Source organism: Balaenoptera ricei, chromosome 10 (assembly GCF_028023285.1).
Source record: "Balaenoptera ricei isolate mBalRic1 chromosome 10, mBalRic1.hap2, whole genome shotgun sequence".
Classification (NCBI taxonomy): Eukaryota; Metazoa; Chordata; class Mammalia; order Artiodactyla; family Balaenopteridae; genus Balaenoptera; species Balaenoptera ricei.
Genome location: NC_082648.1, coordinates 7,103,094 through 7,130,987, shown reverse-complemented (window position 1 = coordinate 7,130,987; position 27,894 = coordinate 7,103,094). Strand labels below are relative to the sequence as shown.

Below are 27,894 nucleotides of genomic sequence, written 5' to 3'. Positions count from 1 at the left end.
ATTAAATAGTTCATGGTGCTTTCCCAATGGGTCAGGAATGAGTTGATCCCATTTACAGTTTAACACGGGCAAAATTTCCAAAAAGGTAACCAGAATACACACTGAAAGTGTGGCAGACTATTTCAACGGTGCCGTTCTCGAAACTCTGAGATAAAAAGGTGTTATAAAGCAATGGATCAGGCTGGGTGGCCATTTTTGAAGTTTGGACTCTGGAAGGTTAAAATCCACCACGTCTGTCTACGCCTGGGTCATACACTTTCTGTAGGGACCCAACTGGGGAATACCGACGGGCGGATTCCCCTTTTCTGCTTGGAAAGTACGGTTTCTAAGACACTTCTTAAAGTGACTCTTGGAAGAAAGAAACTCGCCCGACTTCACGAAGGTCGGCACCCTCCCAGAGCAATGCGGGGCCTTGCCAGAGCAAGATGGCGCTTTCCCTCCTCGCTTCTCGGGGATGGAAAGCTCCTTAACGGGAATCACTCACTTGGAGGCCACCTTTGCCCTTACCCAAGATGGTGAGTCGCGCAAACTCACCGTTTCCAGGTTTCAACATGGCTTCCCGGACCCGCAGCACCGGAGGTTAATCTCAGGAACCCAGCGGAACTCTCGCGGAAGTAGCGTAAACGGAAGTTGTTGCGTAACGCGACTCCCCGCCTCCACGTCCCGCCCCCGTGCTGACGCCGCGCCCCCAGCTGGGCGGCGAGCAGAGGCAAGATGGCGGCCGAGTTGGAGTACGAGTCTGTTCTGTGTGTGAAGCCCGACGTCAGCGTCTACCGGATTCCGCCCCGGGCCTCCAACCGCGGTTACAGGTACTAACCCCGAGGTACTGCGGCACGCGCGTACTCGGTCGGGGCTGACACTTTGCTCCTCAGTAGCACGCTGCCCGTGCCTGCCACTGCCACCTCTGGGTTGTCACCTTGCTAGGCTCCCCACCTGGGTCGTTGTCACCCTGTCCTCCCGCTCTTCCCCCACTCTGGACTGCTGTCATCCTTGTTTCCGCCGCTTAAAAAAATGACTATCCTGCATCCTCCCACCCCTCCTCCCCCGGACCCCCTCTGGGTTACCCCTTTGCTCTCCATCCGTTTCCAGTCGTGTCTGCTCTATCACCAGTCACCTTTCCTTCGCTCTTCCCTGCGTCCTTCAGCTTGTCACCCTCATCTTCCCCTCGCTGTCTGTCCCCGCCCCCCATTTCCAGTACCTCGTGCGTATTTGTGGGTAATCTTTGTGTCGTTGGCCCCTCTCTGGATGAGCTAATTTGTCTTTTGTGCTGTTCCGTCTTGTCACCAAATCTTATCATCCACCATATGGTTTTTCCTTTCAGCTCTTTTGCCAGTGGGCAAAGGTTATGATCCTAAGTTTTCCAATGGTTGTCCGGTCTGTCTCTTTTCAATATGTTTTCTTGGTGATACTATAGTATTTTCAATCTTTCTTCCCTACCCCCTTCTCTCCATTTCGCCTATAGCTTTTACTTCCAGAGTTAAGGCAGCATTTTCACTGGAGGGCTGACTAACCACCTTGTAATCCAATGACTGGGAGGGTCTGAGTATGCTGTAGCAAGTCACCAAGTCATGTAGTCCAGAGAGTTCACATGTAACTCACTGGGTTGCATGTTAAAAAATATGAGTGTGAGCCCTCGCGACTTTACAGCTGTATGATTGGAGACAAGTCTCTTAGCCTCTCCAAGCCTCAGTTTTCTCATCTGTAAAATAGAAAAAAAAAAAGGTGGTAATAAAACCTGCTCTAGCTAGGTACCTTGTAGAAGTTTTTAGAGGGTTAAATGAAATCATACAATAAATATGAAAAAGAATTTAAGATAAATTTCCTAAAAAGAATTTAGGAAAACAGTAAAGCAGTATATAAATATGAGATACTGGTTTGATTTCTCTCTCTGACTCACATCACCATCAGGATTTTCCTCTTGGCATTTATTATTACCTCGGCTGAAAAGTTATCTTCTCCCTGTGTCCAGTGTTTTGCCTCGTTATCAGAGGTTCATTCATCGTGAATCAGTATCTTTCTGCTTGCTGACCTGTGCACTAGACCCTGTGGGTTGTACCTTTTGGCAAAGAGGTAGTCCTGATTTCAAGCTTTCAATCATACTCCAGATTGACCATGAATAAGACTCTACATGCTTTTTGATGGTAGTCACAGGTACTAATACGTGTGCGTCAGTTGAGAACTCTCCTTCTTTGGCGAGCCCTCCTTGACCTTCCATTCTGGCTTAGGTGTGCTCTTGGTGCTTCCATAGCACCTGGGCTTGTCTTTATCACAGAGCTCTTCCTTCTGCATTCTCATTGATTGTTTGGTCTCCCAGTTCTCCAGACTAGACTGTGAACAACTTGAGGTCTTTTTAAACTTTATATTCCTACGGTCTAGCACAGTTTCTGGCACATAGTGGAGACTCTGTAAATGTTGACTTAAAGAAATTAGTAGATTACATTTAAATTAGCATTGATTGAACTGTGAAATAAGGTAAAATAGCTCATGACCTCCAACTATACGCGTTGAGACTTCCTAAAGGATATGATACACGTTGAAGTGAGGTTCTGTTCTTTTTCTTCTACTTAAAGCTTTTTAAAAGCTTGAAGCTTCTCTCACCCATCTGCTTTCTCTGTCTTCACTTCTGGTTTATCCTTTATCCTTATGTCAATTAACTGCATTGAGCCATCAAAGCAATTTCTTAATTTTCCTCTTTTACCCTTTTTCTTGTTGTCATTCTGTGTTTTCCATGCTTATTATTGACATCTTATCTTACAAGAGGCTTTTTACATCAACCACTCTTAGTCAGTGAAGAGAGCAGAACTGAGTTTGAATTGTGATTCTCATTTATTTGCTGGGTTACCTTTGGCAAGTCACTTAACTCTTTCGAACTTTAGTTTCCTCGTCTGTAGAAATGGATATAATATTACTTACTTTGTGAGATCCTCTCAATTTTCACAAGAATGGGCATAATGCCTGGAACAGGTGCTTGATAAATATTACTTTTCTCCCTTTTTGTCTGTGTCCATTTTACATTATGAGCATGATTTGTTCTCCAGGCTGCCATTAAAGGATAAACTGGACTTTGTAGGAAGCAGGAGAAATGCTTTCTTTGAGTGACTAGTAAGATGAGAGGGAATAATTGACTTTGGTTCACTTAGCATAAGCTGTTGCTTCCCAGACTTTCACTGACCAGACTTACGGAATTTAGGTTGATGCAAAACTTATAAATGGTTAGAAAATGGTTTCCCAACCTATAAAACTTTTTTTTATTCATCATTACCCTCCTCCTCAGCTAAATCAGTATTAAACCCTATAGTGTGTTTTAATGTAATGAAAAGAATGCTGGACTTTGAAGTTAGGGATTGTTACTTAGTGTGTTATTGTCTATTTCTTCATTTAGAGAGAGGTGGTAGACTTTTATGCTTATTCCATACAGCTGCTATAAGACTTTTTGCCAAGGTAGATGAAAATTTGTGAGGTTGGTTTAGAAGATCAGTAAAACCAAGAGTTCCTCAGGGTAGGTCAGGGGAGTGGGAGAGGAGGTAAGGCTCAGGGCTGAGGGAAACTGCTGCCATGAGTATCCATTCATTTAGTGAGGATTTGTTAAATATTGGCCACCAGACACACAAATAAGCCTAGGAAGCTGTCCAAAGAAGCGTGTCTAGTAGGCTTGTTCCTAATATTTTCAGTAGCCCATTTCCACTATGTCTAGCTCATGGCGGTATAGTGGAATAAGTAACGACTCATTAAAAAATTTTCATAGACAGGGACCTCTAGAGCTTGCTCTAATCTGGATCAGATTCAGGTACTTGAGGGTCTTTGAGGCGGGACATCAAGAGAGAAGGGTGTGACAAAGATTTTATCTTGTAAATCCTGTTCAGAACTTGTCCTAATTTAAATTTTCATTTCTTCCTTTCCACCATTTGCTTACCATCTTGTGAAACTTATTTTTATTCAGATATACTTTATTGTTACCTTCCTAACCTGCAAGTATTAGTCTTTAGGTTCCCAAGGGATGAGTTTTTTTTTTTTTTTTGGGATGAGTTATTACTGACTTTTATTTGCCCTCCCTTTTCCACACTGCTGGCAAAACAAAATCACAAATACAATGTTTTGTAAAATTGTTTCATGTTTAAATAATGTCTTAGATTTCATTCAGATTCATTTATAACACAGATCATAAGGATTCAGTGTTTGTACTGTTTCCATGGACATTTGTATCTCTAATCCACAAGTCCTTCCTGAAGTCCAGATTCATATATTCAAACACATACTCTGTATCTCCTCTTGAAAATCTGTAAGACATCTCAGACTCAACATAGCCAAAACTGAACTCCTGATCTTTCTTCCCAGACTTGCTCTACTTGTAGCCTTCCTCATCTCAATTATTGGCAATTCCTCTGTTCAGGCTAAAAACCTTGGAGTCATCCTTGATTTTATCTTTGATGTCTCTCTTTCTCTTCTACCTCAAATCCATTCCATTAGAAAATCCCGCTGCCTTACTTTAAATATATCCACAGTCTAGCCACTTCTGCTCCTTTCTCTTCCTAGTCACCATCGTGACTCTCCTAGATTAGTACAGTAGTCTCTTAACTAATCCCCCTGCTTCAGTGTTCATATTGCTGCATCTCTGCTATGATAGCAAAGTAATCCTCTTAAACTAAAAGGGAGATCATGTCACACCTCTTCTTAAATGGCTCCTTTTTCACTCACAGTAAAAGCCAGAGTTCTTACAGAGTTCTTACGATGGCTTATAAAACCCTACATGACCTGTCCCTCAGTTAGCTCTCCCACTTCATCTCTTTATTCTAACCACAGTGGCCTCCTTGCTTGAGGGCAGATAATGGCAGGCATGCTCCTATCTTAGCGTCTTTGCACTAGCTGTTTCCTACACCTGGAATGCTTTTCCTCCAGATATCTGCATGGGTAACTCTCACTTCCTTCACATTTTTGCTCACATTTGCCTACCTTGTTAATAAGGCCTGCCTTATTAACCTTGACCACCCTTTTTTTTTTTTTTTTAACATCTTTATTGGAGTATAATTGCTTTACAATGGTGTGTTAGTTTCTGCTCTATAACAAAGTGAATCAGTTATACATATACATATGTTCCCATATCTCTTCCCTCCCGCATCTCCCTCCCTCCCACCCTCCCTATCCCACCCCTCTAGGTGGTCACAAAGCACCGAGCTGATCTCCCTGTGCTGTGCGGTTGCTTCCCACTAGCCATCTATTTTACATTTGGTAGTGTATATGTGTCCATGCCACTCTCTCACCCTGTCACATCTTACCCCTCCCCCTCCCCATATCCTCAAGTCCATTCTCTAGTAGGTCTGTGTCTTTATTCCCATCTTGCCACTAGGTTCTTCATGACCTTTTTTTTTTTTCCCCCCTTAGATTCCATATATATGTGTTAGCATACTGTATTTGTTTTTCTCTTTCTGACTTACTTCACTCTGTATGACAGACTCTAACTCCATCCACCTCACTACAAATACCTCCATTTCGTTTCTTTTTATGGCTGAGTAATATTCCATTGTATATATGTGCCACATCTTTTGAATGCTGCAACATGTTCATTCTCCCACGACCCTCCCGATCTCCCTTTTCTGCCTCTGCATTTTCTTTTTACCGTAGCAGTTATCACCTTCTGAGATGTTAATTATTTTACTTATTTATTGCTTCTTTTTTATTATCTATCTTCTACTAGAATGAAAGCTTCATGACGGCTTTAAATTTCGTTCCATCTTGTATCCCAAGTACCTAGAACAGTACCTGCAACTTAATACACACTCTGTAAATATTGGTTGAATTCAGTGAAAGATAATATGTTTAGGGATTTGGGAGGCTTCTGTTACCTAATATATTTCATTTAGTAGACTTTGTTGTTCCCTGATCAGCAAAACACTATTATATAAAATACCATCTACAGTATTATATAAAATAGTGTCATTGTGATAAATTTTTAAATTGCTTTTTTTTGTACTTTTATATACTTTTATTGATGCTTTTTGGACTTCAGTAGTAACCTTCTATTTGCTTTGGACTGTGTGTAACATGAGGCATCTGTATAGAGAGAATCATGAGTTAGTCTTTTGATTATTTAATACGTAGAAAGAGTAAGCAGTTCAGAAGAGGGAAATAGAAATATGGCAAATGATCCTGCGTAGGTTTTTAGTGTATTAAAGACGTTGACCCGAGGCCTGAGGCTTCTCCATTTTCCTATCCTAGGGCATCTGACTGGAAATTAGATCAACCTGATTGGACTGGTCGCCTCCGAATCACTTCAAAAGGGAAGATCGCTTATATCAAACTTGAGGATAAAGTTTCAGGTAATCTGTGCTGGTGACTCTCTAACATATTAAGGATATTGGTTTGGTGTTCTTTTATAAATACCTTCAAATTGGGGACTGGCATGGAAATACTTGTTAATTGAGTTTTAAATGTTTGTTTCCTTTGCTCAAAGAAGTCTTTTCCTTACCTGTCAGGGGAGCTCTTTGCTCAAGCACCAGTAGAACAATATCCTGGTATTGCTGTGGAGACAGTGACAGATTCCAGCCGCTACTTTGTAATCCGGATCCAGGATGGTACTGGTAAGGGATCAGGGATTTTGAATGGGTTGAGATTAGGAAAATAGTTAATGCAGTTCAACAGAAGTGTGCCCCAATGCATTTATCTTACTTCAGTTTACTAAATTTTTCCTCCCCTTTGTCCAAAGTTAATTCTAGTTGCTAAAGGAGAAGGATTAACATGTTTGTAATAGATATGAACACAAGTTCCAAGATGTGGTTATTAAAAGTAGACGTAAATAAATCAAAATGTTTATCTAACCAAAGAATTGACACATACTGCCTCTTCATTGTTGTGGTGGTTTTTTGTGGGACTATCTTACATCAACTGTGTTTACGGCAGTCATCTTTTCTCCAATCAGAGGTTGGCAAATTTTTTCTGTAAATACACAGATAATAAATATTTTAGGTTTTGTGGGCCAAATGATCTCTTGCAGCTACTCAGTTCTGTTGATGTAATGTGAACGCTGCCATGAATGGTATGTAAACAAACTGGTGTGCCTTTGTTCCAGTGAAACTTTATTTACAGGAACAAGCTCTGGCAGCATTTGGCCCATGGGCTGCATGCAGTTTGCCGATCCCTGGTCCATGAGAAAATATTTCACATTCACAGATGTTATCTAGTTAGGGTAAATATTACATTGATATTTTCATTGGATAGAGTTTGCCCTAAGGGATACTTCCTGTTCTGAAGATTCCTGTCTTTTTCACAGGGCGTAGTGCTTTCATTGGCATTGGCTTCTCAGATCGGGGTGATGCCTTTGACTTTAATGTCTCTTTGCAAGATCACTTCAAGTGAGTGAAGCTTGTCTTTAGTTACCAGGTTACATGTTTGGGGAATGCTGCTCCTCAGTTGAGTGGGCACTATCTCTCTTACCTCCTGGTTTCTTTACTTGGTAAACTAGTTCACGTGAATATAAATCTTCCCATTCACTCTGTTTTCTTACATTATATTTGTATCTGTTCTATCCTTTCCTTATAGCTAGAATATGTTTTTAATCCCTTGTACAGTGGTTTGAGATGGGGCTTTTGTTTATGCCTCTGGGGAATTTGCCCTTGCTTTTAGGTGGCTGAAGGAGGCATAACAGTAACAGCAGGGCTGTCTGTGAGATATGTGGGGAGTTATGTGCCAGTTTTCTTACTCCATGTAGCTGACATGTTTAGTGCCTGTTGCAGTACTTCTTCAGCCCATTCGATCTTGGCTCAGCTGTGGTGGACAGCACCATGCACGCTGTTGGCTTCCTACCTCAAGCGCAGGCTTTTCTGCCTTAGGACTTCCTGAAACTGTGGAAGGCCAGCCAGTTAGCAAGGGGGGCAACCTGGAAGGACTGAGGAATTAACACCCCCTCAGGGGCCGCCCTCAACCATGGGGGATGGGAATTGGTGGCTAAGTGCCCTCTTTTGGAGGGACAAGTTTAATATGCCTTTTGAATGGTTCCTCAGCGGTATTGAACCCCAGTTGCCCTTTCTTGGCTTTTCTTCCTTTCCTTTCTCACATCTCATGTTCCCTTACTCTACTTTCTGGAATCATGTTTCACATAAATTAGCTACACTCAAATTTGTGTGTCAGACTCCGCTTTCAGGGAATCCCAATTAAAATAACTTACTCTTTTACTGAAGGTGGGTAAAGCAGGAATCTGAGATTTCCAAAGAATCTCAGGAAATGGATAATCGTCCCAAGTTGGATCTGGGTTTCAAGGAAGGGCAGACCATCAAGTTGAGTATTGGGGTGAGTATGGTTCCCCCCACCCCTCCTTGTATTTCTATAAGCCTGTGACTTGCTCTTTTTCTTTCTCTCACTCTGCTTCTTTTTTTTTTTTTTTGTAGAACATCACAACCAAGAAAGGAGGTGCTTCTAGGCCCAAGACTACAGCGACTGGGGGCCTAAGCTTACTCCCACCACCGCCTGGAGGCAGAGTCACAATTCCCCCACCATCCTCCTCAGTTGCCATCAGCAATCATGTCACTCCACCGCCCGTACCAAAATCCAATCATGGAGGTACTGATGCAGGTAACTCTCTCTAGCACTTTAACCTTGAGAAATCATATCTTAGGGTTTAACTGGGTAACACCTATTTGCCAAGGAGAGTGTCGATGGTTTTGCTGTTAAATGGTGCTTGACACTGACAAGGTGATTCTGGAAGCCTCTAGCAAGGCATTGAAGCTTTTCTAGTGAGCTGAGAGTCATGGTTCTGGGTGGTTCTTTGGCTGAAAATGAGTAGATATTGAGAAGACTGTTTCCTTCACTGTACCTTGGTGACAGAGATGCTAGTGGGCCTGCGAGTCAGATGGACCAAGATTTTGGTCATGGCTCTGCTACTTTTTATCTGAATGTGTTGGGTAACATTATTTAATTTCTTTGAGTCTCAGTATCCTTACCTGTAAAATGGAGATGTAAAACTACCCCAAGACTGTGAGGGTGAAATGAAGTGATGGCACCTAGCCCAGTTCTTGGAATATAGTAGCCGTTCAGTGAATGTCATTTCTTAATCCGTTCCATTTCTTCACAAGGGCAATGAGAGGAAATGAGACGACATCTGGGTTTATGAGTACATTTTTGTTTTTCTTTACTGTCTGGTGGGAAAAAAGAATAGATATAGTTATTTCCATTTAAAAGATGAGAAATTAGAACTTGGGAAGGAATTTTCCTAAGTTTAGAGAACCTAGTATTAGAATCTGGGAGTTTTAAGTTATATCATTAATTAGTTAATTATAATTTAATATAATTTAAGTTTTAAATTATATCATTAATCATTTGTAATTGATTGCTAAGAGCAGACTTTCTCTTTCTGGAATTTTTGAGGTAAAAGTGGTTATAGGCTACTTCTTTTGGTAAGTGTTGCCAGAAGGCACTGAGGATAGTATCTAAGGTTTATTTATTTTTATTTTTTAAAACTAAACTTGATAATTGTAGATTCACATGCAGTTGTAAAAAATAATACAAAGAAATCCCACATACCCTTTACCCAGTTACCCTCAACATTTTGCAAAATTGACATTGAGACCATCTCATCATCTTACTTAGATTTCGTCGTTTTTACGTATTCTCGTTTGTGTGTGCAGTTGACCCTTGAACAGTGCAGGGCTCAGGTGCACTGACCACTTCCTCCCTGCCCGCCCCCCCATGCAGTCAAAAATCTGTGTATAACTTCATAGTTGTCCTTCTGTATCTGCGGTTCCAAATCTGCAGATTCAGCCAACCACAGATCACGTAGTACTGTAGTGAGTGTTTATTGAAAAAAAATCCCTGAGTAAGTGGACCCACGCAGTTCAGACCCATGTCGTTCAAGGGTCGGCTGTCGTTCTGTGCAGTTTTGTCATGTGTAGGTTCCTGGATCCACCACCATGGTCAGGATACTGAACAGTTCCACCACGACAAGGATCCCTTGTGTCGCCCTTTTATAGCCACACCTCTTTGCCTCTCCCCACAATCCCTAACTCTCAGCAATCAGTCACTAATCTGTTCTCCATCTCTAATTCTGTCACTTCAGGAATGTTACCTAAATGGAACCATATAGTATATAACCTTTGGGATTGACTTTTCCCACTCAGGATGATTCCCTTGAGAGTCATCAAGTTGTATATAGCAACAGTTTGTTCCTATTTATTGCTGAGTAGTATTCCATGGTATGGATGTACCACAGTATGTTTAATCATCACCCATGGAAAAGCATCTGGGTTGTTTCCAGTTTTTGGCTGTTACAAACAAAGTCACTGTGAACATTTACGTATAGGTTTTTGTGTGAACATAAGTTTTTGTTTCTAAAATTTTTATTCTGTTTCCCCTTTTCTTATTTCTCCTCTTACCTTGTATTCAGATATCCTTTTAGATTTGGATTCTCCTGCTCCTGTAACGACACCAGCACCAGCTCCAGTTTCTGCAAGCAATGACTTGTGGGGTGACTTTAGCACTGCATCCAGGTATTAGCATAGGGAAACCAGCATACTCTCAACCAGGGTATTGATGATGTATGTACAGTCAAATGAAGTCTCTGATCTGGGAAAGCAGGGCATTTGTAGGTCATATAGAGTCTTCAGCAGGAATTCTAGGTAAGGAAGTATAGGAGTGCTGGGGATGGTGGGATAAGAAAGCTGTAGCATGAAGCTTGAGTGGAATATCTCAGGCCTTAGTAAGTAGAATTGCTGTGAAGTACAGTTTCAGGAATTCTGGGCAGAAATTTCTTACTGTTAAGGATGGAGTCCCTATCCTAATATGCCTTTGGCTATCTCTCTGTTCTGTCTCACAGCTCTGTTCCAAACCAGGCACCACAGCCATCCAACTGGGTCCAGTTCTGAGGAGCACCGGCAGGACGTTAAGGACAGACTTGAAGAATCACAGTGACCTTGAGGGCACCAATCTGAGGGGAGCTCGGAACCCCTTCCCTCCCCAGAACCAAAATTATTGAACGGTTGTTTTCATAGCTTCTCCATTGCGTTCAGGCTGGTGTGTCACTCCCCGGTGTTCCTTGCTGTACAGCCGAGAAAGTATTTCTTATCTCCTGTTCACTATCAGGGCAGGGGCATAGTGGGTCTTCTGATACTTGTGGCTGACTTTTGCAGGGCTCTAAAGGCCAGGGTCTCTTTGGTGGGGAAATAACCTCCAACATCTGTAAAAATTTCTCCATCTTTAAATTCTTTAACTTTTTTCAGAATCATCTCATGACCCTTGTGTACCTCTTTGTGAAGCTCTGTTTAGCAATTTCAGGGGAGACAAAAACCTTAGAACTTCCTTTTCCATTAACTGAAGACTCTAAAAATGGACAGACTGATCACAGTGTTTACAGATTCAGAATTTTGATAGGGGTAGGTGTGAAGAAAGACCTGTTTCCTGGATCTCTGCTGTATATCCTCCCTCAGGCTTGTCTTATTCAGTGAACATCCAGTGCTGGGTGCAGCCCCCTGACCCTCTAGTGTCTAGTGTGTTTACATGTCTCTTCCTGTGACAAGAGGGTTGTGTTGGTGGCACCCCACTCTTCTTTTGTGGAATAGTGCAGCATCTCTGATCAGTGGGTGTCTCTTGGATGAAGGAGGTTCAAGGGACTATGTTTTCCTACTTATATTCTAGAGAAGCAGTTACTTTCTTGCAGCTCCATCTAGTTGCTGCATTTGAAGCACAGCGTTACTTTGTAATGGCCCCATTATTTGTCCTAAAGTTAAAGGGTTTAGAGTTTTTAACCTAATTTGTAGAGCAGAGAGGTTGAAAGCACTTAACTCTTGTTCAGTACCCACATTACCTTGCTGCCTGGGTATCTGGCTCCTTTTCATACACATTTCTTTTTTCAGTCCACCAGCTCTTCAACAGAAAGCTGCTGTTACATGTACCATCATTTATGAAGCAAGCTGGAGAGCCATGGCTTTAGCTGTGCTAGGTTTTGCCCAAATGACGGCTGCAATACCCATCACCAGGAGTATCTCAGAAGCAAGTTGCCCCCCACCACTTTCCCTCCCTCTGCCCACCATTCCTTTTACAATGCTGTGAAGCGGTCCTGCTCTTAGGTGAGCTGGCACCAGCTACTTTGTCTGCTAAGGGGCAATTTTGAGAGTGAAATGGGAGGATCTCACTTCTTCCCTTAGCACCTATTTGGATGTGTACCCTCTGGCTGAAGGGAGTCCTTATATTTAGTTTCAAAATAGATTCTCTCTCTTGGATTTCCTTCTTGACTCTTTTTAACTTTGGGTCCATTTTTTTTTCCCATTACTTCCCGTTCCAGGCAGCTCTATTCTTGCAGAGCCATGGCAGGACATTTAAAAATTCCAATAGAAAACACTAAAAGGAAAGCCTGTAGAATCACTAGTGACTAACTACTGGGAGCCTATTTTCTCAGTCTTCCTCTATGTTGTGTTCTTTGTATTCTCAAGATGATAATATATTATGTATTTGAATTGCTGAAAAATTGAAAATGAACTTTCAGATATATGTATATAGAGCATATGTATGCTGTATTGGTGCAATAATGGTAATTAAAAATATGGAAAGAGGTAGTGTCTCTTTTATCTTTCTATTTGCCTGTTTCATTATCTTTTTTATTTAATTGACCCAATATAGGTGGCCAGTAGGTAATAAAAGGACATTTTATATCTATTACTCATTTTCAAGAAATGGAGGTTTTAAGAGGTTAAGGCTAGACCTCTGTCCTCATGTTTCTAAACCCACAGAGGCTCCTTGTCGAGATCATTTGTATTTATTATTTATTTGCTGGTACAGTTAATTTCATTTGCTTCGAATTATCTTTGTGATCTAGGCCACCTTTCATATCCCAGAACTATGGTCAGCATAAATGAAGGGAATCAATGCATGAGATAGAACTAAAGTGAGAGTTATAGACTTTGGAAGCCAGAGGATCTTGGAGTTCTCATTCAGTGATTGTCACAGGAAATGAATCAGAATGATATGGGTGCTGCTGCTTTTTTTTTTTTTTTCTTCTTTTTTTGTTTCCAATTTAAAATAACATACTGCTCTCTCCAGAGATTCTGATACACCTCCCCCATTTGCCCTCCCAGGGAAGGGCTTGGATGGTTTCCCCAACCATGGCCTTTCTTATCATTACTGAGGTTGTGAGGCACTATCATGGATAAACATGTATCCTAAACTGCAGGGGGGTTTTTTGGGCTGAAGATGCAGATAATAATTTTTCCAGCTCAACCCCCTTGGTTAGACATTGACATCTGCCTTCACGGTTGTCATGTGAGCTTTTATTACTCCTCACTTCTTCCATTCCGATAACCTTCTAGGTAGTTGGCTTGCCTCTAGCTTTCTCAGCCCTAGTTCAGCTTACACGTTGCCACCAGAATAATCTTCCTGAAACCAAACCCTGCTCATGCCCTTTCCTCCCCTACTCATTGATTACCTTTAATAATTTTCCTTTGCTTACAGGTTAAAGTCCAAAGTACCATTTCATCCTCAGCTCGCAATTTTCCCTTTCAGTCTGCTCCTGCACACTTGTCATTCTGCAGATGCCATCAGCAACATGGGCATTGAGTGCTTGCAATTCCCTCTGCCTAGAATTCCTTCCCTCTCTACCTGCCTGGTGAAATCCTTCCCATCCTGGAAAGCTCAAGTGCTGCTTCATGAAACGTTACTTATCCCCTCAGTCTGAAAGGTGATCTCCCTTGTTTTTTGGGGTTGCTGTTGAAATTCTCTTCTTACTAGTTTGTAAGCTCTTTGATATAAGGACCATGTCTTCATTTTTATCTACTCAATACTTTCCATATGCCATAAATATATACTTGTTGAATTAACAGTGATTTCAGTGAAGAGGGACTAGACATCAGAAAGTTGGGTTTTTCCTTTTTCACTCATTCTCATTTTGGTTGTTCCTAGCTACAGGACATAAGTATTCCTTATATGCTTTGTTATAGTTGCAGAAGGTCTCATTTATATGCTCCAGAGTCAGTTAATATTAGGGCCCAAGAAAGTAGCATTGAAGACAAATTTTACTTTGATACATAGACGCTATGGCCTGGGAAAAGGAAAACTGGATATCATGTAGCACAGCTGCTGATAAATCTGGTAGCTTACTTTCTGATCTCAGTTATTACAACTGGCTAAGATTGCACTTGGTTATATTTAGCTTTTTTTTTAGCTTTTTAAAAAAAGTCATTTCTGTTATTGCCTCTTAACTGTACATGAGGAAGATACATGTGGTTTTTGACTGGAACTTATACTCAGGAGCTCCCCATCAATCACATATTCTCTTGAGAAAGAAAGGAAAAAGGAAGAGGATTACATTTTACTTTCAAGTCCCTTAAGCCTGGGGAATGTATAGGCTTGGTGTGGTTTTCACAGCAACCATGGTTGAAACCATGTTGTATGGCATTTATTTCAGAATAAGAATTGTCATTTTCAGTCCCTTTTTGAAAGTTATTAAGATATGGGGGTGGTATGTTTTTTAAAAAGCTCTAGTATACTAAAGTCTACATCTCAGTCAGGAGTGAAATAATTGTCCTTTGAGACCTCATGTTCTGCCCTATCAATCTAAGACTAGTGTCATTCCCTCAAACACAATAATGCATTAAGACCAACGATGAATGTTTCTGTTTGCTTTTTAATATTTTCTTTTGTCTTATGTGTGTTCTGCCACTGCACCTAATGATAGTAAAAAAATGTCTTTGGGGCAATTTCTGTCAATGCTTTAACTGGCTGCATGTCAGCATGGGACCACTAGAGGACGGGCTCCCCTAGCAGCTCTAGCACAGCGGTAGGAATTACTGCTCCGATTTCCTGGTGGCAGGGGAGACACCTGAAGACATAAATGAAGACTGTCAAGGGACATTTCATCTATGGAGTAAGCATGTACCCGATCCAAAGTTTGTTGGGAATGTAGAAAAACAGCTGTTTGGGTAGGTGGAAGATGAAGAACAGAATAATACTTTCTTCAGACTTTAATACTTAAATAAATCTTTGAATGAATGGGGAATATACTTATTGATTTTAATGACCCCCCCCCCCCCACCTTCCCCAGTCCCACCAAAATAGGTGATTAACGGGAAGTAAAGAGGAGTGGTTATGAGCATGAATTTGGGAAGAGACAGACTGCCTTGGCACAAAATTTTACTCTTCCACTTACTGGCTTTTTGACCTTGGGCAAATTAACCCTTGTTTGCCTTGGTTTCCTCATATGCAAAATAAAGATAATAGTTCCTACTTCATAGAGTTATTGTCAGGATAAAATAAGTTAAAAATTTAAAGTGCTTAGAACAAAGCCTGGCGTATGGTAAATTCTCTGTTAGTACTGCTTCTACTACTGCTGCTTGGCTGGCTATCTTAATTCTGGCTATTAGGATTGCAATAACATGGTAAGTATAAGGGCAAAATGATGAGGTCCTTTCCTTTTTTAAAAAAGTTAATTTTTATGGGGATATAATTGACATACAACATTGTAAATGTTTAGGTGTACAAAATGTGATACATTTATTGCAATAATCGAAGTGTTAGCTAACACTTCTGTCATGTCATGTAATTGTCATTTCTTTTTTGTGGTGAGAGCAACTAAGATCTAATCTCTTAGCAACTTGGAAGTTGGTAATATAATGTCTATACAGGCATACCTCATTTTATTGAACTTTGCTTTATTCCACTTTGCAGATACTATGTTTTTCACAAATTGAAAGTTTGTAGCAACACTTCATCCAGGAAATCTGTCAGTGCCATTTTTCAATAGCATTTGCTCACTTTGTGTCTCTGTGTCATGTTCTGGTAATTCTCACAATATTTCAAACTTTTTCATCATAATTATATTTGTTATGGTGATCTGTGATCAGTGATCTTTGACATTACTATTATGACTTGCTGCAGGCTCAGATGATGGAAAGCATTTTTTAGCAATAAAGTATTTTAAAATTAAGGTATGTATATTGTTTTTCAAGGCATAATACTACTGCACACTTAATAGACTACAGTGTAGTGTAGACATAACTTCTGTATGCCCTGGGAAACCAAAAATTCATGTGACTTGCTTTATTGCAATATTCGCTTTATTCTAGTAGTCTAGAACTGGACCTGTGATTTCTCCAAGGTATGCCTATAATGACTGTACTATGCATTAGATCTCCAGAACTTATCTACTGGTTGAAAGTTTGCATCTTTAAACTGCATTGCCCAATTCCTTCACCTCCTAGCCTCTGGTATCCACCAGTCTACTCTCTGTTTCTATGAGTTTGGCTTTTTTAGATTCCACATATAAGTGGTATCATAAAATATAGCATTTGTCTTTCTCTGACTTTTCTCACCTAGCATAATAACCTCAAGGTCTCTCCACGTTATTGCAAATGGCAAGATTTCCTTCTTTCTTATGGCCGAATAATATTTTCTTACATATGTATACCACATCTTCTTTATCCATTCATTGCAAATGGACCCTATGGTTGTTTCCATACCTTGCTATTGTGAATAATGCTGCAATAAACATGGGAGTGCATATATCTCTTCAATATCCTGTTTTCATTTCCTTTGGATATATACCCAGAAGTGGAATTGCTGGATCATATAGTAGTTCTATTTTTAATCTTTTGAGGAAACTCCGTACTGTTTTCCATAGTGGCTGTACTAGTTTTCATCCCCTCCAAGAGTGTGCTAGGGTTCCCCTTGATCCACATCCTCACCAACACTTGTTATCTCTTCTTGTCTTCTTGATGATAACCATTCTAATAGATGTGAGGTGATATTTCATTGTGGTTTTGATTTGCATTTCCCTGATGATTAGTGATGTTGAGTACCTTTTCATGGGAATGGGTCCCAAGCATCATTCTTGCCAGCCTGGACCCCAACCCTAGGACTCAGAACAGTGTGAATTAGAAATGGTTTCTTTGTGGTCTTGAGTCACACTGAGTCAGTCAACTGCTTGTGACTCTAAAAAAATGATCTTTGGACTATTTGTATGTCTTCTTAAGAAAAATGTCTGTTTAGTTCCTCTGCACATTTTAAAAATTGGATTGTTTTTAGTTTTTGTTTTGTTTTGTTACTGAGTTGTATGAGTTCTTTATCTATTTTGGATATTAATTTCTTATCTTCTTATCAGATATATGGTTTGCAAATATTTTCTCTTATTCCATAGGTTGTCTTTTCTTTCTTTCTTTCTTTTTTTTTGATTGTGTCTTTTGCTGTGCAGAAGTTTTTTAGTTTGATGTAGTCCCACTTCCTGATTTTTGCTTTTGTTGCTTGTGCTTTTGGTGTGATATCTAAAAAATTGTGGCTAAGACTGATGTCAAGGAGCTTCCTCCATATGTTTTCTTCTAGGAATTTTATGGTATCATGTGTTAGTTTAAGTCTTTAATCTATTTTGAGTTAATTTTGGGGAGTGGTGTAAGATAGTGGTCCAATTTCATTTTTCTGCATGTAGTTATCCAGTTCTTGCAACACATAGTTTTGTTGAAAAGACTGTCCTTTCTCATTGAGTGTTCTTGGCTCCCTTGTCAAATATTAGTTGACTGTAAATGCAGGAGTTTATTTCTGCACTCTCTATTTAGTTGCATTGGTCTATGTGTCTCTTTCTATGCTAGTTTTTTTATGTTTTAATTATGATAGCTTTGTAGTATAATTTGAAATTAGGAAGTGTGATGCCTCTGGCTTTGTTCTTTTTTCTCATGATTGCTTTGGTTATTACTTTTTTGTGGTCTTTTGTAGTTCCACACAAATCTTAGGATTATTTTTTCTATGTCTGTGAAAAATGCCATTGGAATTTTGATAGAGGTTGTGTTGAATTTATACTTGGCTTGAGTAGTATGGACATTTTAGCAATATTAATTCTTCCAATCCATGAACACAGGATATATTTCCATTTTTTTGTGCCTTCAGTTTCTTTAATCTAAGTTATAGTTTTTGGTATATAGAAATTTCACTTCCTTAGTTGAATTTATTCCTAAGTATTTTATTGTTTTTGATGTTATTGTGAATGGGATCATTTTCTTTCTTTTTTGGTTGTTTCACTGTTAGTATATAGAAAGGAGACTGATTTTTATGTGTTTAGTTTGTAACCTGTAACTTTACTAAATTGATTTATTAGTTCTACCAGTTTTTTGGTGGAGTTCTTAGGATTTTCTATATATAGGATCATATCTGCAGAGACAATTTTACTTCTTTCTGATTTGGATGACTTTTATTTCTTTTTCTTACTTGATTCGTCTAACTAGGACTTGCAGTACTATGTTGAGTAGGAATGGTGAAAGTGGGCCCCCTTGCCTTTTTCTGAACTTAGAGGAAAAGCTTTCAACCTTTTATCTTTGAGTATGATGTTAGTTGTGGTCCTGTCATATATGACCTTTATTGTGTTCAGGTATGTTCCTTCTCTACACAATTTGTTGAGAGTTTTTATCGTGAAAGAATGTTATAATTAGTCGAATGCTTTTTCTGTATCTATTGAGATGATCCTGTGATTTTGCCTTTCATTTTATTAATGTGGTGTGTCACAGTTGATAATTTTTGTATGTTGAACCATCCTTGTAACCCAGGGATGAATGCCACTTGATCATGGTGTATGATCCTTTAAATGTGCTGTTGAATTTGGCTTGTTAATTTTGTTGAGAATTTTTGTATCTATATATCAGGAACATTGGCCTTTTCTTGTACCCTTATCTGGCTTTGGTATCAAGGTAATGCTGGCCTTGTAAAATGGGTTTGGTAGTGTTCCCTCCTCTTGAATTTTTGGGAAGAGTTTGGGAAGGATTGCTGTTAATTTTTAAAAGTGTTTGGTAGAATTATTTAGTGAAACCATCTCGTCCTGGCCTTTTCTTTGTTGGGAAGTATGTGATTACTGATTCAGTATACTCACTTGTTATTGGTCTGTTCAGATTTTCTATTACTTCCTGCTTCAGTCTTGGTAGGCTATATGTTTCTAGGAATTTTTCTGTTTTTCTAGGTTATCCAGTTTGTTGCTATGTAATTTTTCATAGTAGTCTCTCATGATCCTTTGTATTTCTGTAGTATCAGTTGTAATGTCCCTCATTTCATTGCTGATTTTATTTGAGTCTTTTCTCTTTTTTTCTTAGTCTCGCTAAAGGTTTGTCAATTTTGTTTATCTTTTCAAAACACCAGCTCTTAGTTTTGTTGATCTTTTCTATTGTTTTTCTGGTCTGTGTTTCATTTATTTTCACTCTGACTTTAGTTATTTCATTCCTTCTACTAACTTTGGGCTTAGTTTGTTTTTCTTTTTCCAGTTGCTTGAGGTGTAAAGTGAGGTTGTTTATTTGAGATCTTCCTTTTTTCTTAATGTAGGCATTTATTGCTAAAAACGTCCCTTTTAGAGCTGTTTTTGCAGCCTTGCATAGGTTTTGGTATGTTGTGTTTCCATTTTTGTTTCTTTCAAGATATTTTTTGATTTTCTGCTCGATTTCTTTGACCTGTTGGTTGTTCAGGAGTGTGTTAATTTCCATACATTTGTGCATTTTCCAGCTTTCCTTTTGTTATTGATTTCTAGTTTCATACTATTGTGTTTGGAGAAGATACTTGGTATGATTTCAGCGTTCTTAAATTCGCTAAGACTTGTTTTTTGGTCTAACAAATGGTCTATTCTGGAGAATGTTCTGCACTTGAGAAGAATGTGTAGTCCGCTTTTGTTGGAAGGAATGTTCTGTATATGTCTGTTATAGGTCCACTTGGTCTAAAGTAGGGTTGAAGTCCAGTGTATCCTTTTGATTTTCTATCTGGATAACCTATCCATTGTTGAAATTGGGGTATTGAAGTCTCCTACTATTATTGTATTGTCTGTTTCTCTCTTCAGATCTGTTAGTATTTGCTTAATATATTTAGGTGCTCTGATGTTGAATGCATATATGTTTATGATTGTTATATCTTTTTGATCATTATATAATGACCTTCCTTTTTTTTTTTTTTACCATATTTGGCTTAACATCTTATTTTGTCTGATATATGTATAGCCACCTCTACTTTCTTTTGGTTTCCACTTGTATGGAATATCTTTTCCATCCCTTCATTTAGCCTATGTGTGTTCTTAAAGCTGAAGTGAGTTTCTTATAGGCTACATATAGCAGTCTTGTTTTCTCAGCCACTCTGTGTCTTTTCATTGGAGAATTCAATCCATTTACATTTAGAGTAATTATTGATAGATAAGGACTTATTAATGCCATCTTTCTAATTGGTTTTTGTCTGTTTTGTAGTTCCCTTGTTCCTTTCTTCCTCTCTTGCTGTCTTCCTTTGTGAATTGATGATTTTCTTTAGTGGTATTCTTTGATCCTCTTCTCTTAATTTTTTGTGACTCTACTGTAGGTTTTTGCTTCAGGTTACCCTGAAGCTTGCATAAAACATCATTTCCTTCCTTCCTTCCTTCTTTCTTTCTTTCTATCTATCAATCATCTATCTATCTGTCACAGTGTTGTGAGCTGATAACAATTTAACTTTGATTGCATACAAAAATTTCACCCTTTTATTCCCCCTTTTTATGTTTTTCATGTCACTATTTACCTCTTTTTATATTGTGTGTTCATTAGCAAATTATTATAGCTATAACTATTTTTAACACTTCTGTGTTTAACATTTATACTAGAGTTAAGTGGTTAGCATACCACCATATCACAGTATTAGAATATCTGAATCTAACTATATGCTTACCTGTATCAGTGTGTTGAATGTTTTTGTGTTACTAATTAGCATCCCTTCATTGGTGCTTGAAGAACTCCTTTCAGCATTAATTACAAGGGAGTTCTAGTGGCGATGAACTCTCTCAACTTTTGTTTGTTAGGGAAAGTCTTTGTCTCATTTCTGAATGACAACTTTGATAGGTAAAGCATTCTTGATTGGCTGTTTCTTTCTTTCAGCACTTTGAATATATCATTCTATTATCTCCTGGCCTGCAAGGTCTCTGCTGACAAATTTGCTTATAGCCTTATGGGGGTTTCTCTGTATGAAAGAAATATTTTTTCTCTTGTTGCTTTTGAAATTCTCTCTTTGTCTTTGATTTTCGGCAGTTTTACTATAATGTGTCTTGGAGAAGATTGTTTTAGATTGAGATTTTGGGGTGACCTTTTGCCTCATGAATTTGGATGTCTAATCTCTTCCCAGGTTTGGGATATCTTTAGCCATTATTTCTTTAAATAGCTTCCTGTCCCTTTCTCTCTTTCTTCTCCTTCTGGTACTCTAATAATAGGTAGAATGTTTGTCTTAATGGTTTCCCATAAGTACTGCAGGCTTCTTTTCTTCCTTTTCATTCTTTTTTTTTTTTCTTTTTGCTCCTCTGATTGGATACTTTCAATTGATCTGTTGTCTACATCACTGATTCTTTATTCTGCTTGGTTAAGTCTGAAGCTGAAGCTCTCCATTGAATTCTCCAGTTCAGTCATTATATTCTTCATCTCCAAAATATCTGTTTGGTTCTTTTTTATGTTCTTGCTCTTTGTTGAACATCTCATGTTTTTCTTGTTGTTTTTCTGATATCATCAAACAGTTCATCTGTGTTCTCTTATAGCTTTCTGAGCCATTTTCTTTTCTTTTCTTTTCTTTTATTGCTTGCACCATATGGCATGTGGAATCTTAGTTCCCTGACCAGGGATCAAACCCATGCCCCCTGAAGTGGAAGCATGGAGTTTTAACCACTGGACCATCAAGGAAGTCCCTGAGTCTCTCTAGAACAATTATTTTGAATTCTCTGTCAGGTAATTCCTGGAACTCCATTTCTCTGGGGCAAGTTACCGGAGGTTTACTGTGTTCCTTTACATGTTTCCCTGGTTCTTCGTTACCCTTGTAGCCTAGCATAGTTGTCTGAGTATCTGAGGAAGCAGTCACTTCTTCCAGACTTATGGAGCAACTTTGGTAAGGGAAGACTTTCACCTGTGGGTGGGGGCATGCTGAAGCATGCTGTAACCCCAGGTCTAGTGATGCAAGGTGCCAGGTGCTGGGGTGTGTAGTTGCGCTGGATCAGGGTCAGGGTGGGAGCATGATGTGTTTTCTGTTCAGGCTGTTGTAGTCCACAGCATCAACAACTGTGTGGTCCTTAGTGAGCACTGCAGGGGGTTCATAGAGGCTGTAAAGGATTTTGGGGTCCTCAGTGGTACCCCCAGGTCCAGTGGCTGGGGACCAGGAAAGGCTGTGGTGGAGGGTGGAGCTGGTGGTGTGCACACACTTGGCTGTGGGGACCAGCTGCAGGTGCCTGTGAAGTGGCTGGGGTCAGTTGCAGACACACACGTAGTGGTGGGGGCCAGGGCAGGCAGCAAGGGTCAAAGCCAACTCTGGGCTCACTGGCAGCTCTGGGGGCCCCAGCTGTCAGCATGCTCTCCTCTGGTTGCATAGTCTTTCCCTTGGGGTGTGTGCACTGCTGTGGAAGCTGGTGATGGGCGTCAGGCTGGCAGTGTGCAAGCGCACAGCTGGAGAGGGAGGCTAGGTTCGAGTATGCACAAGGTGTTTGGGGTCAGCTGCTGAGATCTGTGCTGGCATCTTGTATTTTGCAGCTTCAGAGGCCTGGACTGGCTGCCAGTGTGGTTCAAGGGCTCCAGTGAGGGTGGGGTGAGGGCGTTGGAGGGAGTGGGGAGAGACTCAAGCGGCTGGCAAATGTGATTTGGCAAATGTGAGTATGAAATGTGGCTATAAAAGCTAATGAAATCTGCAGGGGGTTCACTGCAGCTCTGTTAGTTTCTGCAGTGGTGAAATCTGCTGGGTTTGTCTGTAGAGCAAGTCACTGAACTGTGAGCTCTCCAGTTGTGTGGCTGCTATTGGTAGATCATACTTTTCTTCCTTGTTTCTAACGGTTTCTATGCATCTCAGCTTTGCTGGTCTGGGTAGGGTGAAACTGAAGTGGGACCTTCTTGCATTGTCCTGAAAGTTTAGGGAAGTGGATCTCTCACTCCACTCTTCCTTTTTTGATAAGGGGAACTCTTTCTATCTGGGAAGTTCCCTCTTGGTACTAAACGATGTTGGTTTGGGGGGTGGGCTGATGTAGGCAGAATGAAACTGTCTTCCATCTCCATAACCTGATTATTCTCAGGTTTTCTGTTCCACTGTGTTGCTGAAATTTCTAAAGCAGACTCCAGAGCTCCCCCAGAGCTGTTTTTGTTAATGGATAGCTGTCTAATGTTGATATTTTTTGGAGGGGGGGACAGAGGCTGGGGTCTCCTATGTTTCCATTTTGGTGATGTTGAAAAATAATTGATCCAGTTCCTTGATATATGATAGAACAAGATATTCCAGATTCACCTTGTACTTTCGTACTGGTTTTTGTTTTTAAATCTAAAGCCCAGGGAGAGGTATTACCGATGGGTGGTCTCTTTCTAGTTTCCCTTTCATTTAATTTAAAGTTTTGCATTGATTCTGAATTAAGCAGAGGTCTTAGTTCTAAATTCTTGTTTCATCCCCTTCGTGTGCTTTTAAATCCACACCTTTAGCCATTACTGGACCTGATGATCTCCACGCAGACTTGATGACTGTCAGTTCATGAAGGTTAACTCTGGTTACATTTTCACCTCTTGTCCCGTGTTTGTGTGTTCTGAATCTGTGAGGACCCAGTAATAAGCTAAGAGCATTTCTCAAGAATAGAATGGTTACTTGCTGAAAGGGCATGACTTGCTCTAATGAATACTAGAGGCCTCCTCTGAATTGTCCTATTAGGGTTTGCCTGTAGAATCAAACTTAGCCTTTGGTTTTTGTCTTCTTCAGCCTGCAGCTATAAACAATAAAGGATTCTTTTAACATAGTCTTAGAAATTCTGGTTTTCAGGTTTTACAGTAAGCCAAGAATTTAGGGCTTTGAGCTTGTTACTCTCTTCCTTTAGGTTGCCCAGGGCCATAAGAAGCAACTATGCTCTATAATTCTTACATTCTCTTTCCCTTGCAGTCATTTGGTCTCCTAAAGTCTTGTCTTCCTTGGGTACTCTTTTTTTTTTTTTTTTTGAACTTTAAAAAAAGTTTTATTGGCGTATGGTTGATTTACAATGTTGTGTTAGTTTCAGGTGTACAGCAAAGTGATTCAGTTATTCGTATAAATATATTCATTCTTTTTAGATTCTTTTCTCATATAGGTTATCACAGAATATTGAGTAGACTTCCCTGACAACACTTTAAAAAAATTTATTTTATAAAAGTATAGTTGATTTACAGTGTTGTGTTAATTTCTGCTGTACAGCAAAGTGATTCAGTTGTACATATATATTTATAGTCTTTTTCATATTCTTTTCCATAATGGTTTATCACAGGATATTGAATATAGTTCCCTGTGCTAGGTGACAACATGTTTTAATTTGTGTTTTAGTCTATTCAGGCTGCTATGAAAACAAATACCAGGAATTAGGTGGCTTATAGCAACAAACATTTATTTCTTATAATTCTGGAGGCTGGGAAGTCCAAGTTCCTGGCATCGGCAAGTTCTTTGTCTGGTGAGGGCCCATTTCCTCATGGACGACTGTCTTTTCGCTATAACCTCACCTGGTGGAAAGGGTAAAGGAGCTTTCTTAGGCTTCTTTTATAAGGACAGGAAGTCCATTCACGAGGGCTCTGCCGTTATGACCTAATCACCTCTCAAAGGTCCCACCTCCTAATACTATCACCTGGGAGGTTAGAATTTCAGCATAAGAATTTTGAGAGGACACAAACATTCAGTCCATCACAATTTGCTAAGTTATTTTGCCATTATATGACAAGGACTGCCAGGTCCCATTTGTTATTACTAGTTAGGTTTTCTCTTCTCTCAACTTCAACCAGATTAGGTAATAAATCTCCAATTTCCCCCATTTTACTGGGAGTCTATTGCCTTCAAGTATTTGTGGTGCTGATTCTGAAAGCAATGTTTGTATTTTCAGCTTCTGTGGTATGTGAAGAGCTCTGTTTCATGAAGTGGGCATGTTCTTCAAACATAGGAAGTTAGATGCTGGACAGCCCATCTGAACGACAGTGCTTGCTACACTTGCCTTACTGTGATACACGTTTCTCTTTATATGCTATTGTATTTTATTTGATATTATTAAGGATTTAAAAAAAACTATGTTCATATGTGTTATTGGCCTAGAGTTGTGCTTTGTAGTTATCTGATTTGTTTATTGGAGTGATCTTAAACTTAAAGAATGAGAAGGTTTCAGTCATTTTTCTGTGTGCTAAAGAGTTCATATAGAAATAGAATTAATCAGTTTTTTTGAGGGTGTAATAGAATTTGCCCATGAAGTTGTTGGCATCTGGTCCCCACCTCCCTGCCTTTAACCGCCACTTTTTTTTTTTTTTTTTTTTTGCCTATAGAGAGTCTGTAAAGCTCTTCATTATATTTTTAACCATTACTTTCTAAAGCTTATCAAAGTAATTTAAAAATCAAATAATCCTGGGACTTCCTTGGCGGTCCAGTGGCTAAGACTCCTCGCTTCCACTGCAGGGGGGATGGGTTCGATCCTTGGTGGGGGAACTAAGATCCCCCCATGCCACGCGGTGTGGCCAAAAATATCAAATAACCCTGGAAGGTTTATAATGGAAAATTATAGGAGTCTTGATTATTATTCTTTGTGTGGGTTTGATCATAAACCAGCAATGGAAAAACATGGAAGAGTTTTATTTTTCCAATATTGGTGGCAACTTATCCCTCTTTTTAAAGCTGGGTCAGAAGAAGAAAAACACGGCAGTCCATGTTTTCTTAGTTCTTTTCAATAAACACCAGTCCTTTCCAATAATTGATTATCCAATCTAGCAATTAGAATGTTGATCAGAGGGCCTACCAGCTGCTCAGCATATACGGAGCTGTTGATGCTGTGTCATTTGTTTGTCTGCCATACTTCATGGCTCCGCTTCTTAGGGGAGCTTGGTGTAGGTATTATGTGCTCTCTGCGTGTACTGCCCCTGACCCTGCTCCAAGTTATGATGGCCCTGCAGACAGGGCCTCCTCGTCCCCATTCAGTGATTCTATCTCACTCTTTTGGGGTATGTTTCTTCATGTTTAACTGAGGTGTCTCTCATAGGCTAGGCCACTGACATCTGTTTTGGACCATCTCAGCGTCCTTAGTACCATGTATCAAGGAGTATTTCTAAGTCTCTTTTTTTGCTCTCCTGGAACAGGGGATGGTCTAGGTCTCGGGATCTACCACTATTCCCATCTAAGCACAGGGCACTTCTACAAGCATCAAAGCCAGGAGAAATCCCACTGAGAATGGGTACTACACCTTGCATTCCAGATTTACTCAACTCTCAAAGAGTGATTGATTGTAGTAATAACCCTAATTTATCCACACCTTCTTGTAAAATTTGCCTTGTAGCTTCTGCACTGACTCTGGGCTTGACCATGTGGAATGCTTTGGCCAATGAAAGACTACGTAGTGTGATGCAAGAAGAGATTTGAAACGTACGTGTGCATTGGACTTGCCCTCTTGCTGCTCTTGGAATCCTGCTGGTTTAGTCTTCTGGAGAATGAGAGACCACATGAGGCAGACACAAGCTGTCCCACTTGGGGTCATCTTAGGTAAGTCTCTATCAGTCTGGTTTCTGACCAGAGATACATGAACAGGCTGAGCTGAAATCAGCCACACTTGACTCAAACCAGAACTATCCAGCTGAGCACAGCCCAAATTGCCATAATCACAGTTTGAGCTAAATAAATTCTACAAATGGAGCTACCAAGATTTAAGATGGTTGGTTAGCAAAAGGTAGTTGATTCTATAATGTATATTAATTCTATTATGTATACTCTCACAAGTATTTCTATTATATATATTATAATAAAAAGAAATGGAAATAAAAATGATGTGGTAAAGGCAAAGTAAATAATACTCAAAAAAAATTAATGTTGCTTTGTGTGTGTGTGGCCGTGCCGTGCAGCGTGCAGGATCTTAATTCCCCAACCAGGGATGGAACCTGTGCCCCCTGTGTTGGGAGCACGGAGTCTTAACCACTGGATCACCAGGGAAGTCCCTAATGTTACTTATTAATAGAACAAGATATCTGTCTAGTTATGAGTTTGTTTTATTTCAATCCTTGCTTTTAATAGCTGTCAGTTGTAAAACAAACCTCACAATGTTATATGGCTCAAAATGGGAAGTATATCATTAGCTGTACTTAACAAGATATGATTCTCATTTTTTAATTCTCTCCATAAATCTCTTTGTTGAGACTAGCTAGTAAATATCTTCTTTCATGGTATTAATCAAGTTGTTCTTACAAATTAGTGAGAGGGTGTTACATTTTAAACTCATTAATAAATGAGTCCAAAACTCACTGAAACCCTCCATTTTGAAGATTTCTAAAAGGAAGATATATAAGCCACATCTTTACATAATTTCTGGCGAAAGAAAAAAAATCACAACATGGTGGAACTATTTCTTTTCTAAGCATCAGTTTTCCAAATGCTCTTTCCATATGTTTGTTTGTCTTCTCACTTATTGTCTATCTTGAACTAATAGGTTAATTGTGTGTGTATGTATGTGTGTACTTTATTTTATTTATTTGTTTATTTATTTATTTTTGGCTGCGTTGGGTCTTTGTTGCTGCGCGCAGGCTTTCTCTAGTTGCGGTGAGCAGGGGCTACTCTTCGTTGCGGTGCGTGGGCTTCTCAATGTGGTGGCTTCTCTTGTTGTGGAGCACGGGCTCTAGGTGCATGGGCTTCAGTAGTTGCGGCGCGTGGGCTCAGTAGTTCGTGGCATGTGGGATTTTCCCGGACCAGGGATCTAACCCGTGTCCGCAGCATTGGCAGAAGGATTCTTAACCACTGCGCCACCAGGGAAGTCCTGCGCTCATGTGCATTAATATCTGCTAATTGGCATACCATTGGAAGCTATTTCACAACACTGAAAACGTGAGCAAAATTGGAACACCTGTCCTTTTTTTTTTTAAGCATAGCAACATTTAGTAAGTTTCCCAATTCTTTTAAGTAATTTGCCAAAGTGAACAAGAAGGTCACATCCCATCTTGTTCAAAAATATCATAAATATTCTAACAAACA

At 39.7% G+C, this 27,894-nt stretch overlaps 2 protein-coding genes across 4 annotated transcripts in view; both read left to right on the top strand.

Annotated features, from left to right (window-relative positions):
- The first annotated feature begins 695 nt into the window (after nucleotides 1-695).
- NECAP1 (NECAP endocytosis associated 1) lies at nucleotides 696-12,530 on the top strand. 3 transcript variants are annotated; one of them, XM_059935263.1, is made up of 8 exons: nucleotides 696-809; nucleotides 6,214-6,314; nucleotides 6,471-6,575; nucleotides 7,265-7,346; nucleotides 8,172-8,280; nucleotides 8,379-8,562; nucleotides 10,370-10,472; nucleotides 10,799-12,530. In XM_059935263.1, exons 1-8 carry the CDS (start codon nucleotides 715-717, stop codon nucleotides 10,845-10,847), a joined length of 828 nt encoding a protein of 275 aa, XP_059791246.1. In that variant the 5' UTR covers nucleotides 696-714; the 3' UTR covers nucleotides 10,848-12,530. The 3 variants fall into 3 exon arrangements, with proteins under 3 accessions (XP_059791246.1, XP_059791248.1, XP_059791247.1); XM_059935265.1 differs by having other exon boundaries at nucleotides 696-823; XM_059935264.1 differs by lacking the exon at nucleotides 7,265-7,346 and having other exon boundaries at nucleotides 6,449-6,575.
- Nucleotides 12,531-25,667: 13,137 nt separating this feature from the next.
- LOC132372384 (C-type lectin domain family 4 member A-like) overlaps nucleotides 25,668-27,894 on the top strand; it is a 41,820-nt gene continuing 39,593 nt past the window's right edge. Inside the window, exon 1 of the mRNA XM_059934449.1 lies at nucleotides 25,668-26,418. Coding sequence (XP_059790432.1) covers nucleotides 26,367-26,418 — 52 coding nt within the window. The 5' untranslated portion in view covers nucleotides 25,668-26,366. The remainder of the gene's footprint in view (nucleotides 26,419-27,894) is intronic.